This window comes from Taudactylus pleione, unplaced genomic scaffold, assembly GCF_031769625.1.
Source record: "Taudactylus pleione unplaced genomic scaffold, aTauple2 ptg000037l, whole genome shotgun sequence".
NCBI lineage: Eukaryota > Metazoa > Chordata > Amphibia > Anura > Myobatrachidae > Taudactylus > Taudactylus pleione.
Genome location: NW_028284439.1, coordinates 6,711,949 through 6,725,589, shown reverse-complemented (window position 1 = coordinate 6,725,589; position 13,641 = coordinate 6,711,949). Strand labels below are relative to the sequence as shown.

Sequence of the window (13,641 nt, the reverse complement as noted above, 5' to 3'; positions counted from 1 at the left end):
CAGCTTACTGACGCTTGTGAAATTCATCTATGACGATTCTCTATTTATGTGCATAAGATTCTGAAAAATACCTGCCCACAGTATAAGCACTCATGAGTACATTTATTCAGAAAGTGTAAGGTGCAGAAGTGGAAGCTGAGGAGCGTCTAATTTCCCACGCACATGGCATGATAAAAAGAAACATGTCTATGGTATTTTAAAAATAGAAAAATAATTGGCTGTCTGGGCAAAATCGTTCCCTTTCTCTTTTCTTTTTGTCCATATTTTACTTCTTTTTCAATATAAGTAAACAATCATGATAATTTATACAATGTGAATATTAAGTATATTTAGGGCTATTTTTCTGGAAAAATAGGTACAGGAACTGTAGGTGGAGCTAATGGGGGTGGAGCTATAGAAAAAACTATTTTATATATACCAGTTCCAAAGGGCGGCACTCGAGACGGCTTCACAAATCAATCATGTAGTCAGTAGCTTGAATTTTCAATGTTTCAGAACTCTTTATAGGTTCTTTCGTCAGAATAAAGGTACAAATGACACCAACTTTCTTTAAATACATGTGAACACCCAGAAGTGTACGCCCAGCATCTCTAATCAGAGATGTCGGGACATCCGAAATTAATTAGTGACAGCCCATCATCGAAAATTACATACAACAGACTCTTAACAAACAACCATATAAAGATACATAAAAACAAATGAACCTACAGATTAGAATGAATCAGTGTATATAAACAGCACTATGCTGTAATCTCAGTATATCAAAATAGCAAATGTAATAAGATAGATAATACATCTTAATAAATCCTATAAAAAGACAAGACTTAACATACCTTACAAATATTTAGTATACCAAACTAGGACATCATTATCCTTATGTTGATTATAACTACAGGCAGCCTGATACCATCTTCACAACCAATGGATCATTGAAAACTTATACTGAAGCAAAAAAATACAACAAATAACATTATAAATTGACACAGCTTAATTCTCTTGGTTTAATACCATAACTAGGGAATCGTTATCCTTATGTTATTATAAGTGCAGGCAGCCTAACGACATTTTCACAACCAATAGATCAGAGAAACAAAAGGAAAAAACCTAACAGGTAACATTGTAAAATTAGACAGCTTAATCCTTTGTTGTATTTTTTTCCTTCAGTATAAGTTTTCTTTGATCCATTGGTTGTGAAGATGATATCAGGCTGCCTGTAGTTATTATCAACATAAGGATAATGATGTCCTAGTTTGGTATACTAAATATTTGTAAGGTATGTTAAGTCCATTTGAACGCTGATACACGGGCGTGCATAAATTAGTCACTGCGATGGCATACGCAGCTTGAGTACTCTACGTGCGAAAAGACTTTCTGTGACAGGTCAGGCTTGCTGTAATTCTGTGTGAGGGGATGATGTTACTCAATGTTACCGATGTATACTCAAGACTGCGAGGCCTTACGGATGTGAGATAGCGTTAGTGGGCGTCTCTATGCTGGCTGAGCGTTTGCAAACATTAGCATATTTTCACAGCAGAACTGCGTACATAATCTCAGCTGCAATCGCAATAGCAATCTGTAATGAATCAGGTCCTTAGACTCTAAAATGAATAGTATGGAAATCATGAGTAATTTGTACATCTTATGGAGCGTACACACGGTCAGATTTGTCAGACTTGTCAGATTTGTCAGATGAACGACTGAACGATTAAACGATTTGAACGATTTGGACGATTTGACCAAAGTTTTGAACGATTTGAACGATTGAACGATTTTTAACTGCATTAAAATGAATGGAATCGTCCAAGTCTGACTGCAAACCCATCAGATGTCAGATATCGTTATCTGACAAACGGGAACGCGCATCGTTGATCGTCCATCGTTCAGGCATGTCAGATATGAACGATTTTTCATCAGATATGAACGACTGAACGATTTTTAAATCGTTATCGTCCATATCTGAAGAAAAAATCTGATCGTGTGTATGCACCATTAATCTTAGCTTTCTCATTACAGGTGGTGCAAACTTGGTGTCTTGTGGAGGATCCGGCTACGTTAGGTTTTGGAATATATTTCAGAACCAGTTAATGTCAGAGTTTGTAGCTCATGAAGGTGCAAGTTTTATAGTTATGACCATTGACAAAACAAACAACTATCTCATTACAGGAGATCTTGATGGATGGATAAAAATTTGGAACATACAGGTAATGTAAATCTGCTACTACAGAAAGGCTAGGGTTAACTTTTTATTACAGATAAGCAAATACTGCACATAATTTATGAACCAGATAAAATAGAGACTCAGTAAATAAGCACTTTTTTCTTCTGTTTTGGTTGAATGTGTGCTATGTTACCGGTACAAACATAGCTTTGTTTTCTAGATAGTGTTGAATGCATGGCGATCATGCATTTTTTTTTGATGATACTGGAAGGGCCGGATTCCAGGGAGAAGCAGCGATAGTCACTGTAACGCATCAGATTAAGCTCACAGATGAGATTAGATGACATTTAGCAGATATCATAATGTACTGTACTTTAATAAGGAGCAGCGCATGTCCACCTGTGAAGGCTTTCTGCAGTTTAATGGGTGTCTGTAGAACAATTTAAATTGTGTATTTTTATATGGCCTATAGGTGCATTCCTAGTGGAATACTCAAATACCATAAGATAAAATAGCTTGGTTTGCAAAGTGAAATAAAAGTACTGTATATCTCTGATACTCTTGCATTCATTATTTTTTAAGAATATATATATGTCTTTCAAGGTCTGGCACTCCCAACGCCACCCCCCCCCCCTTACCTGACAGTAACCCACCACATGCTGCTAGGTGCTGGGCTGCAGTGAGATACTGCCTGTGGGGGGAAGCGATCACACTGATTGTGCCCACCCCTGGATTTGTACCGGGCTGGGGGGGGCTCACATCGTTCCCCTCCCCAGTACCCCATTTTTTTTATTCTAAGAGGACGTGGCTATGCCTCCAGGCATTAGGCCACGTCCCCTTCCCTCGGGCCAGTTCTCTACGGAAGTGCCGCTGCTACAGGAAATGCGGTGGATGCAGACGCCGGCCCGGACAGACAGCACGAGGGGGGACCTTACAGTTGGTCACTAGTGAAGAAAGAGCTTGTTACATTACTTGTTTGCATATTTCTGTTCTCTGAAGATGGAATAAAATTTTCGAAATGTTGGAGTAAGAGGACGTGATGTTTGACAATTTTTACGGACCAGATGAGTGCTGCCGTTCTTTTGTGTGTGTGTGTATATATATATATATATATATATATATATATTCAGAAGTATTTTATATATATATATATAAATTGAAAACCAACCAGCGGATAGACAGGCATATTTGCTTATTAGAAAAAGTGCCAGAAGTCTGCATTAATGTGTATCCTGTGCATATATAACCCACATTATTAATAAAATACCTAATCAAGCACTTCTACACGTGTGTGTTATTTATATGTGGAGCATTGCACTTTTAATTAAGGTAACTTTAAGTAACCACTAGTATTTCAAGTGCATTTTTCATGCATTATAAAATGTATATGAATCACATGTTTAATACACATTTGAAATGGGATGCAGTTATCGTCCGTGTCGGACTTTAAGCATCGAGATTCAGACCGGCGGTACGCCGTCCGCCGGTCTGAATCCCGACCCCGAAAGTCCGACAGAGGACTTAAGATAGGCGTCGACATACAGACGCCTATCTTAATCCCGACGCCAGAATCCAGGACGCCAGCCCGAATGAGGTAAGTCCAGGGCGCCCTTAGCCACAGGGGGGCATCCCGACACCCGGCATTACATACCGATTCCTTTTATATGTATATAAGTTTTCGTTCGTCTGACACACTGAAATGGAGGCAAGAAGCACAGTACTGAAAAGCATGTGAAAATGCTAATTTTTGCTGTTTCATTTGGCATGATTTATTTTTTCACATCAATTTTACATTCACTTAACTTGCATTTAGTACACATGTCAAACTCTTCAAATTACCGGCATTGGACAAGTAGACTTACGAAAGAAAAATAGTTAAATGGATAATGTGGTTGGCACTTTTCGTTTCAGAACACGTTCTTTGTAATCTTGCACTAAATTTCTTTAATCTTTTCTTTAATGTGTTTGGGCTCTGTAGGGTTATGAAGCATTTGTTACATTGACTGATGCTTTATTTTCTAATCATGGCTGACCTTGTGAGAGAAATGTTCTGAGGAAAAATGTACATGAACTCCTGCTTTGTACTTCTTACACGGTCCTGGTTTAAATCACTTAAACCCGTGGGCACAGTATTTGGTGCTCAAGGTCTGGTCCTATCAACTGACTATAACCATTTTCCCGCTCCTTCTTTTCCTTATACTTAAAATAGCGACATGCCCTGGGTTCGCACATTTTACGGTCTTATAAGATTGCCTTGTACACGACATTAGGCATTTTTCCTCCTGATGTTAACACAAAAAGATTTTGTTTTGACGACCATGTAAAGTTGTCCAAGAGCAAAACAGTCTCCACTTACGTCAGCTCTAGCCTTTTATCGTGGCTGCAGTTTCATGCCAAAGCAGACTCTTAACGAGAATTGAACTCATTTGAAATTAAAGAATTGTTTTTCACACAACTGAAATAGGAACAGTAAATAAAGGAATTTTTTTTTATTTTGTATCAGTAAACAGGGCTTACATTTATTTTTCTCGAGAAACCGAATATTACGTATCAATCTCTACATGGTATAAAATAAAGTCCATGGTTGTGATATATTTTTAACGGTTTAGGCAGCGTAAGCCAAGAAAGCGCTCGTACGTTTTTTCATTGACTTCACTAAAATCGTCACTGCTTGGCTCCCTTTTGTCATACATAACTATTTCATACACCTAAACCTTCCTCGAGAAATGCTCTATAGAATAGTGAAAACTGCATCAAAATCCTTCCAGAGGTTCTTGCCATTAACCGAACAAACAGACAGACGCCTACCAGGGACTTTATTTTATACTATGTATAAATAGATAATACTCCTGTACACATTATTTTATGCAACCTACATGTGGTTTATATAGCACACTTTCTGTAAAAGTCAAACTTAAACATTCTCTACATACAAGTAGAAATGAACAGCGTATTCCATAAGTTCTTTCCCTACCTTGCTATGCAAAAGCAGAACTATAATTCATCATTATTCCTCCACTGTGGAGAGATAAAAGACATTGAAATTCTCGACAAGCCATGTGGAAAGGTGGCATACCAACAAATTGTGGTTCTACCTACAGCTTCTTGTGCAAGCTTCTTCAATAAAACATGCAAGGGAAACATAGGATCTGGGCCAGCAGGTTTCTCTGCATGAGCTGGACCTCTGGATGCTCTGCAGAATAGAGCAGCAGCCTCTGCCAACTTTTGCTATGGAGCGAGGCAGTAGTCCGCCTCTGGATTTCATGTTATTGTTCTGTCATCTTTACATGTGCTGTAATGCAAAGTTGCCAACTTGATGACTGCCCCATCCATGAGAGAGCACCCAGGTTGGCAATACGGGGAGCATGTCGCAGACGAGTGAGTAGTGCAGGGGTATGATGTCGTTGTGGCACTACCCCACCATACAATGTCAAAAATACCGCCATTGTGAAGTGGAGAGCGAGGCCTCCATGGTGTATTTGAGGCTCGTTTGACCCCTGTGTTTCATGTTATTGTTCTGTTGTCTTTACATGTGCTGTAATGCATAGTTGCCAACTTTAGGCCTGATTCAGCAAGCAACACAAAGTAGAGAACGCAAGCACTTGGCCGAGTATGCATCGCACTGCACGTGCGCGAACTAGCCAGTGCGTTCAGGTAGGCGTACGTAGACTACACGCAGCGTGCACGCAGACCCCTTCCGATATTGATTGACAGGAAGTGCTGTTTGTGGGTGGTGATGGTGGGGGGTCAGGTGAATGCAGACGTGCCTGCGCTTTGGGACACCGTTTTATGGGCGTCCATAATTAAGCCAGTGCGGCGACGGACGCAGTGATGAGACTCCGTGCACACAGGAAGTTGGCAAGATCCTGCGTGAGGTCTGGTCAGCCACTATTATGCAAATGTGGTCGATGGTACTCGATGTTACCGATGTTTACACTATCTTGCGTACTGATCAGGCTTTGAGTAAAGGGAAATGGGCGGCTTAATATAGGGCTGGGCGTCTGCATCTTGTGCTGCTGTCTCCGTGCGTATGCATTGATTAGCATATTCTCGCAGATGATGGGTGCATGCGTTCTCTCCTTTGCGTTCCTTGCTGAATCAGGCCCTTTGTGGCTGCCCCAACCAGAGGGGGCAGCCAGGTTGGTAATGAGAGGGGCATGTTGCGGCCGAGTGAGGTGTGCGTTGTATCATGCTATAATTGTGGCCTCACCCCCTACCATACAATACTGTGATTACCGGCATTGTGAAGCGGGAGGGAGGGGGAGACGAGGCCACCATGATGTGATTTAGTATTGGCCCCTCGGACCATCCACTTCACTCGGGGGGACTTTCACACTTTTCTGGGCGTCCGGGACAGCCACCCATGATACGGGACTCTCCTGAACCCAGGGAGAGTAGGCAAGTCTGCTGTAATGAGAGATAGGTTGTCAGACTGCTAAATGCTCTGCTTTCATCAACTTTTGAGTCTGTGCGAAAATTCAGCATCAATTTTATTGACAAGTTACAGAATGGGGTGAAACTTGAACAAGAAATAATAGTATTACACTTGTATGCATATACTATAACATGAATGCTCTAAATATGCAGAACATTCATAAAATAGTACATCAATACTATATAGCTACAAAGCCTTGAAAAAGTGAGATGTGACAAAGCACCTAATTATTGTTTGTACACAATGGCGATTTTTTAGGCTTTGAAACTGCTAATCTTACTGCCCAGAAAAGAAGATAGATGATCACCGAAGTCGTCACGAACTCATTCGCATCTGTGTACACATACGCAGACTATACGCAAGAACGAGGAACATCAACTGATAGGGTTGCCCTATGGCTACGCAGACTGGCAGCGGCAGTAGTGATGCAGGTGCCATATTTCACTACGTGCACGATCACAGCTGACGGCTGATAGACGCCCCAATAACGCCCATGACAAGCCTGCGTTTTTCGAACCTCTCCTTGATGACACCTCCAAACGGTCGCTTTCTGTCAATCACTTTGTGCTCACTGCGAGTGACATCGCAAAGATACATCGATGCAGCAGTTCGATCGCAGCGCATGCGCAGTTGGCCGATAATCGCTCAGTTGCATGAACATGGGCATTGCAACAAACATGTATTAGGCCCAAAATGCATAAATCACCATACAATCAGTTAAAAAGAAAAATGAAATTCATTATGCAGGCAAAGACATGGAGGAAGTTACAGATGGGTCTTATCATATAGCTACTGAAACTAGAGAAACTTCCTGATTAAGGGGCCTATTTATCAATTTCAGATATTTATAATTTCTTATTGCCGCTTTTAGCAGTAAGAAGAACTTAAGATTCACTAGAATGCTTTAAAAATCACATACAGGGGCACCAAAGGAACCCATCCCTGCGATGTATTAGAGGTGAAGTGTTTGCTAATGTGATCACTTCACTTATCTATTGGAACACGGCAGCGCTGCTGCACATGCGGAACCCTCTCCCATGAATTTTGGCAAAGAGTAGCCCATAGGCCACAGCGGCTAATACCATCTGAAGATGGCATTAACTGCTGGGACCAAGCTCCAGCATTAAAGAAGCCCCCATAGAAACCTATGATGGCTGATTTTGCTGCCTAAAATAGAAGTCCGCATCAGGTGTCCTCCATTATCTGCTGCGATTCCCTGTACATACATGCCGGGGATACTTAATATTTGCAAGTACCTCCCACAAATATTCATTGATAAATAAGCCGTAGGTCACAATTTGCGACATGAAAGCAGCTACATAAGGACAACTCGCCATACAATGATGAATAACCAGCAGAGGGAGCCAAGAATCAAACAATGCAAGCAATGCAATATTAAAGATTTCCAGTTATATAAATCATTCAAATAAGCAGTAACTTAGCAGTCAAAAATGACAGAAATTATAAAAAAAAGTCCCTGTTCCCAGTGCAGATTTCACTCTCTAAGAAATGACAGAAAATATTAGAACAATCCATTGTCTCAGTTAATATCATATTTGCCCTACTTCTCACCTCTGGCCTCCAATAGATGCAGGGGACACATAAAAGAGAAGATGGGCTGGGAGCTGTTGAAGATATACAAGGTGTATGATGACAATAGTCTCACTGTACCATTTGTGTCAGTAATCAGGCAAGGTAAAGTGTACGAAAATACGATTCGCTCCATTGTAGCACATGCTTTCCCACTTTGTACACACTCAGGACCTTAACCTACTTTCCCTTGATTCTGGACATTCCAGCAGAGGAGGTAAGTACTGTCTGGTTAGAAGAATATATACCTTAAGCTATCCAAACTCAAGTTAAACACCAGCTTAGCTTAGTATTTTACCAATTTGATTAAAGTTCAGCACAATCTTTATATAAATGCATTTGTCCTGCAATATGAATTTTGCGCTGCAGCCCGTATGTTTGTGCTAATCATTTTTTTTTTGCTACAGGATTACTGCATTCATTACAGTGAAAACAAGAGTGTCACGCTCCCTCCCATAGTTGCATCGTTCCAGCCTCACACAGATTGTGTCACACACCTAGAAACCTGCTCCCACAGCCATTGTCTCCTAGTCATTTCCTCTTCTGCAGACTGCAGTATATGTGTCAGTGATGTACTTGGGAATCTAATTGGAGTATTCGGACAGGTAAATACTTCTTTACCTCTTTTGTGGACATTGAATATACTAAATGCTCTTTGGTAATCAGTATAGAAAGACATCCTAATGGTTATAGGTGTAACATTAAAGCGCAGTGAAACACAACCTTTTTAGTTGGATTGTAAATTAAAGGTTGCAAAAGAACATGTAATTATAAATAAAGTATTTGACTGGAGAATATATTAATTCTTTTTATGCACAGTTGAAAAATTTAGATATTTAAAAAATATATAGACAAAATGATAACGTCTGATATTAAATGGCTGTGGGGTTCAGGATATATGGGATAATGTACACCTTTCTGTCAGGGGCGTATTATTGCCCACCCCTCCACATCTGACCACCTCTGAGGCGTAATCTTCCCAGTGATATTCGGGAAGATGGCTCATGCGCCCAAGATAACAAAGGCTTTGCTTTCAGTGCAGGGTGTGCGGTGCGGGACCGCCTGAACTCAGGGATCAGTGTGCATTGCACCCATTGTAAATACGCCTGTGCTTTCTGTATATAATAGAAGCCAGTGAGGCATTATGTGATTATGTGGGGGCCTATTCATCATTACATAATTGTCACTAGTGATAATTATGTTTTAAACTCGCTGCGAGTTTAAAAAATGTTTTGGAGACATTCATCATGCCTCCCTAACAAAAGTATCACTTCCAAAATGCTGCTCTTTTTGCAGTCAGCTTTTCAGAAAACTGATACTTTTCCTATTTATCTGCACTTTCTCTGCTCCCAGTCGATTGCTTCTACCCCATGTCTCCCCTCTCCCAGCCCGCAGCCTCTGCCTCCCTTCTCTCCCCCCGGTGTCTCCTCACTCTGAGCTCCCCTGCTCGCAGCCTGTCCCCGGTTTCTCCACTCTCCCTGCACCTGCCAGCACATGCTCCCCACAACTCCCCTCTCACTGGCTCCCTCTTCTCCCCATGTCTCCCCCTCACTGCCTCCTATCTGTGCCTCCTCAGTGCCCGGACCACCTCCGCATGTCTCCCCCTCAATGTCCCGACTGCGTTCTCCAGTGTCTCAGTGGCCCCCCCCCCCCGGCAGGTGTCCCACCCGACCGTCAAGTGCGGGTGTCAGTTCCGCCCCGCCCACGGATGTCTTAATGCGGGGGACTGATCCAGGCTCCCCCCATTTTCCTGACTGCCGACGCATACTTTCCCCAGGCTCCCTCTTACCTGTCTCTGTGTCTTCTGCCAGTGGTGAGTCCAGCAGAAGCAGTGTGGCCACATGTCTGCAGTGCCCTGGAGCTCTCACTCCGGGGCTCAGCAGTGCAGACACAGCAGGTAGGGATCTTAATAGATCCCTCTGCTTTGGCTAGCAGGTATTTCTTTATAGGCTGCTGTGTAAACAGCTGCCTGTGAAGATTATTATCGGGGGCTGAACGCCATCTCAGGATGGCATTCAGTAACACCATCAAGTTCTGAAAAAAATGCTTTTTCGGAACTTAATGAATGGCCCTGACACTTATTTTTTACAGAAGTATGTGAAAATGTTAATTTTTACATGCTTTTGTGAAAAATAAGTGATGATGAATAGGCCCCATAATCACAAATAATTTCCTTTTGAACTTTCGGCTGTGTGAATGAATCAGTTACCTATATAGGGTGAATGATTTCTTGGGGGGGCCTTGTTTCTTGAGTGCATTTGTTGGAAGGGTATACTTACAGGAATAAGAGTCCCACTTAGCTCACAAAGATATTGTGCAAGACAGATCAAATCTGTAAAATGACAACCTCTACAGTGGAAAGATAATCAGGTAAGCAATAATTTCAAGTTTCAAAAATGGACTTATAATGCTTATTGAAACATCATTAATGTTTTTTTGAAGTTGCTGCACTGTAAGCACCTAGACCTGAACTGGCAGGGGCCTTAGAAGAGGAGCGGTTGCTCTGTTGAAAATAAATCAACTTCCACAAAAAGGACAATATTCAAATTTAGCCCAGGATAAAGAATAATTTTATATATATATGTATATATATATATATATATATATATATTTAATCAACCAAGTGCAATTGCTCCTCACTTTTACTTAATTATTTAAACTAATGTATAATTTAATCTTTGAAAATGTGTTTTTTTCCTTCATCCTTAGGGGACACTGGAACAATGGGTATAGTGGTGGTGTGAAGAACTTAGGGTTAGCCATAGCCTTCAATGTTTTGCCATCAATGGTTGATGGTTTTGCCATCAATGTTGTATATTCAACAGAAGGTGCCTTGAAAGAGTGCGCAATAAAAATTAGAGTGCTGCTGGAGTAATACAAGATGAGTATACACCCAAACAGATACACATAACATGGAAAGCAATAAATAAAGGATGTACAATCTCACAAGCGCTCTCCAATTCCCACATTTACATATATGATTAACACCACAGTGTATGTACATCAACCAAAAAAATGAATTAAATCACCCTTAGATCGATGGGTACTGAAGAGTCCATTGAAATGAATGAATATCCACAATGTTCTCTTAAAGAGCAGATTCCAAGCTTCTCTATATGAAATGGCTGGCTGTAGATCTGAAAAATATATAGTGCCTTGCCAGCCCTTATGTTCTCATAGATAAACACCAGGCATGCAAAGACACATGGAAAAGAAGAAAATATAATGTAGATTCCTTTTAAAACTAAAAATCTTTAATTACAAGTTGCACTTACAATCATGAAGTGGGTTATAAGCATATAACAAATTCCCATAGGCAAGCAGCATCAGCAAATATCAGATGAAGAACCATCCCATGTCCCAGTTCGTATAAGGGAAAGGTGAGCCTGAGGTCCGGATCGTCAGGTCCACCAGAAGTGGGGAGGCGATAAAAGCGCTGCTGAACACTCGGGGTCCAAAGAAGAAGTGAGCCACGCTTAACGCGTTTCGGACACAATTGTCCTTCGTCAGAAGCGTGTTTAGGCTCACCCAAATTGCTCTTTATATACCTTGTATATTCCTAGCTTGCAGCTGTTCTCACTTGACGCATTATCTCCGTCTCCACTGGAAGCCGGAAGCTGAATGCGTTCCACACCACCCGGAAGTTCCATAATGCGTTCCACACTGTCTCTCCTGCAATCACATGATGGCTAAATGCGTTCCTTAATGCCCAGAAGTTCCGTAGTGCGTTCCACGCACGATCTTTCATGCAAACATATGATTTTATCCTGAATATTTTAACTTTATTTAAAACCTTTTAATATACGATCCGAAAACTTGTTAATAAAGTGCTTTTAGTGCTTGCACTTAGTCCATTCGACAGAGACCCAAAAAAGAAACACACATAAAACAAATTAATAAAAAAATGCAAAACCTATAGCAGCATTTAAGAAACATCAAAAAAATATATATAAAAGACTGTAGCAGCATCAAGACAAAGATAATACATATACAATAATAAATATGTTAGGAAAGTGCTTAATTATGATAGCAGCAAAAATTATACACTTAACACTTAATACATATATCCAAAGACCAAAAGTAAAAAACAGTGGACTTTTTAGGTGAGGAAACATTTAATTTCGAATTCACCATTGAGCCCCTTGGGTACAAGTGTCCCCAATTGGTGAATCCACCTCATCTCCGTTTGAGAAAGTCTTTTCTCAATATCACGCATTCTCCACCTAGGTAATATCTGTTGGATCCCTAGAAATGTTTTAATACACTTCTCTTTCCCTGCGTGATACCTCTTAAAATGTGCAGATACAGTATGCGTCTCAAGTCCCTTGCGGATGTTATATATATGCTCCGCTAGTCTAACCTTTACATTTCTACTGGTTTTACCCACATAAAAAAGGCCACACTCGCACTCCAGGATATAAATCACATTCCTGGTATTGCAAGTGATGAAATCCCTAATCGGATACCTTTTTCCTTTAATCTCGAAATCCATCTTTTTACGATCATTGAACTTCACAGTTCTGCACATTAAACATTCTCCACAACGATGGAAACCTTTGGATCTAATACTTTGTCTTATTTCGTAGTCTAAACTGCTTCTTACCAGCTGGTTTTTAAGTGCTGGTGCTCTTCTATAAATAAATAATGGGGGTCTCTGGTATCGCAGGACCTATAATGGGAGCTTGTAATAAAAGCTTCCAATTAGTTCTAAAAACTTTTTCAATAGCTTTAAAAGAAGAATTAAACTGTGTAATAAAAGCCCATTGTAACTTATCATTGGAATCCTGGTTTTTATCCTTAATCTTAAGTAGATCTTTTCGTTCAATCTGATCTATTCTTTCTTTTGCTTTTAATAATACATGATTAGTATATCCTTTTGCTCGGAACCAATCTGTAGTTTCATTCAGTTGTTGTTCACAAATGTCTTTATCAATACATTTCCTTTTAATCCTCCAAACTGGCTGAATGGAATCCCACCCAGCCAGTTTGCGTGATGATGACTCTTTCTATGTAAAAAAACTAGTCAGTCACTTTTCTAAAAGTTTTGTTATTAACTTCACTGTCCTTGACATAGATGCTAAGATCTAAGAAAGATACTTCCTCCTGACTACAATTAAAGGTCAATTTAATTGAACAATCATTGGTGTTCAAAGTATTACAAAAATTTAAAAGATCTTCTTCACTGCCTCTCCAAATAAAACAGATGTCATCTATAAAGCACTGCCAGGACACTAGGTTTGCCACTAGACCACCGCCACACCATATGTGGTGGTCTTCCCAGTATGCCATGAATAGATTTGCATAACTGGGGGCAAACCTAGTGCCCATGGCAGTGCCTACCCGCTGCAAATAGAAACATCCATCAAAATAAAAATAATTGTTCAATAAAATAAATTTGATACCTTCAAGAATGAACTCCTTAGTCAAATTTCCCAGTTCACTCTTATTTAAAAAATAG

The 13,641-nt window shown here is 40.4% G+C and overlaps 1 protein-coding gene across 2 annotated transcripts in view; it reads left to right on the top strand.

Moving 5' to 3' along the window:
- The window catches only part of WDR49 (WD repeat domain 49), a 210,970-nt gene that overhangs the window by 159,713 nt on the left and 37,616 nt on the right, over positions 1 to 13,641 (top strand). Inside the window, exons 13-14 of one of the 2 annotated variants that reach the window (XM_088452316.1) lie at positions 2,014 to 2,201; positions 8,591 to 8,788. In XM_088452316.1, the coding sequence (XP_088308442.1) occupies positions 2,014 to 2,201; positions 8,591 to 8,788 (386 nt within the window). The remainder of the gene's footprint in view (positions 1 to 2,013; positions 2,202 to 8,590; positions 8,789 to 13,641) is intronic. The other variant, XM_088452315.1, reaches the window with a different exon arrangement.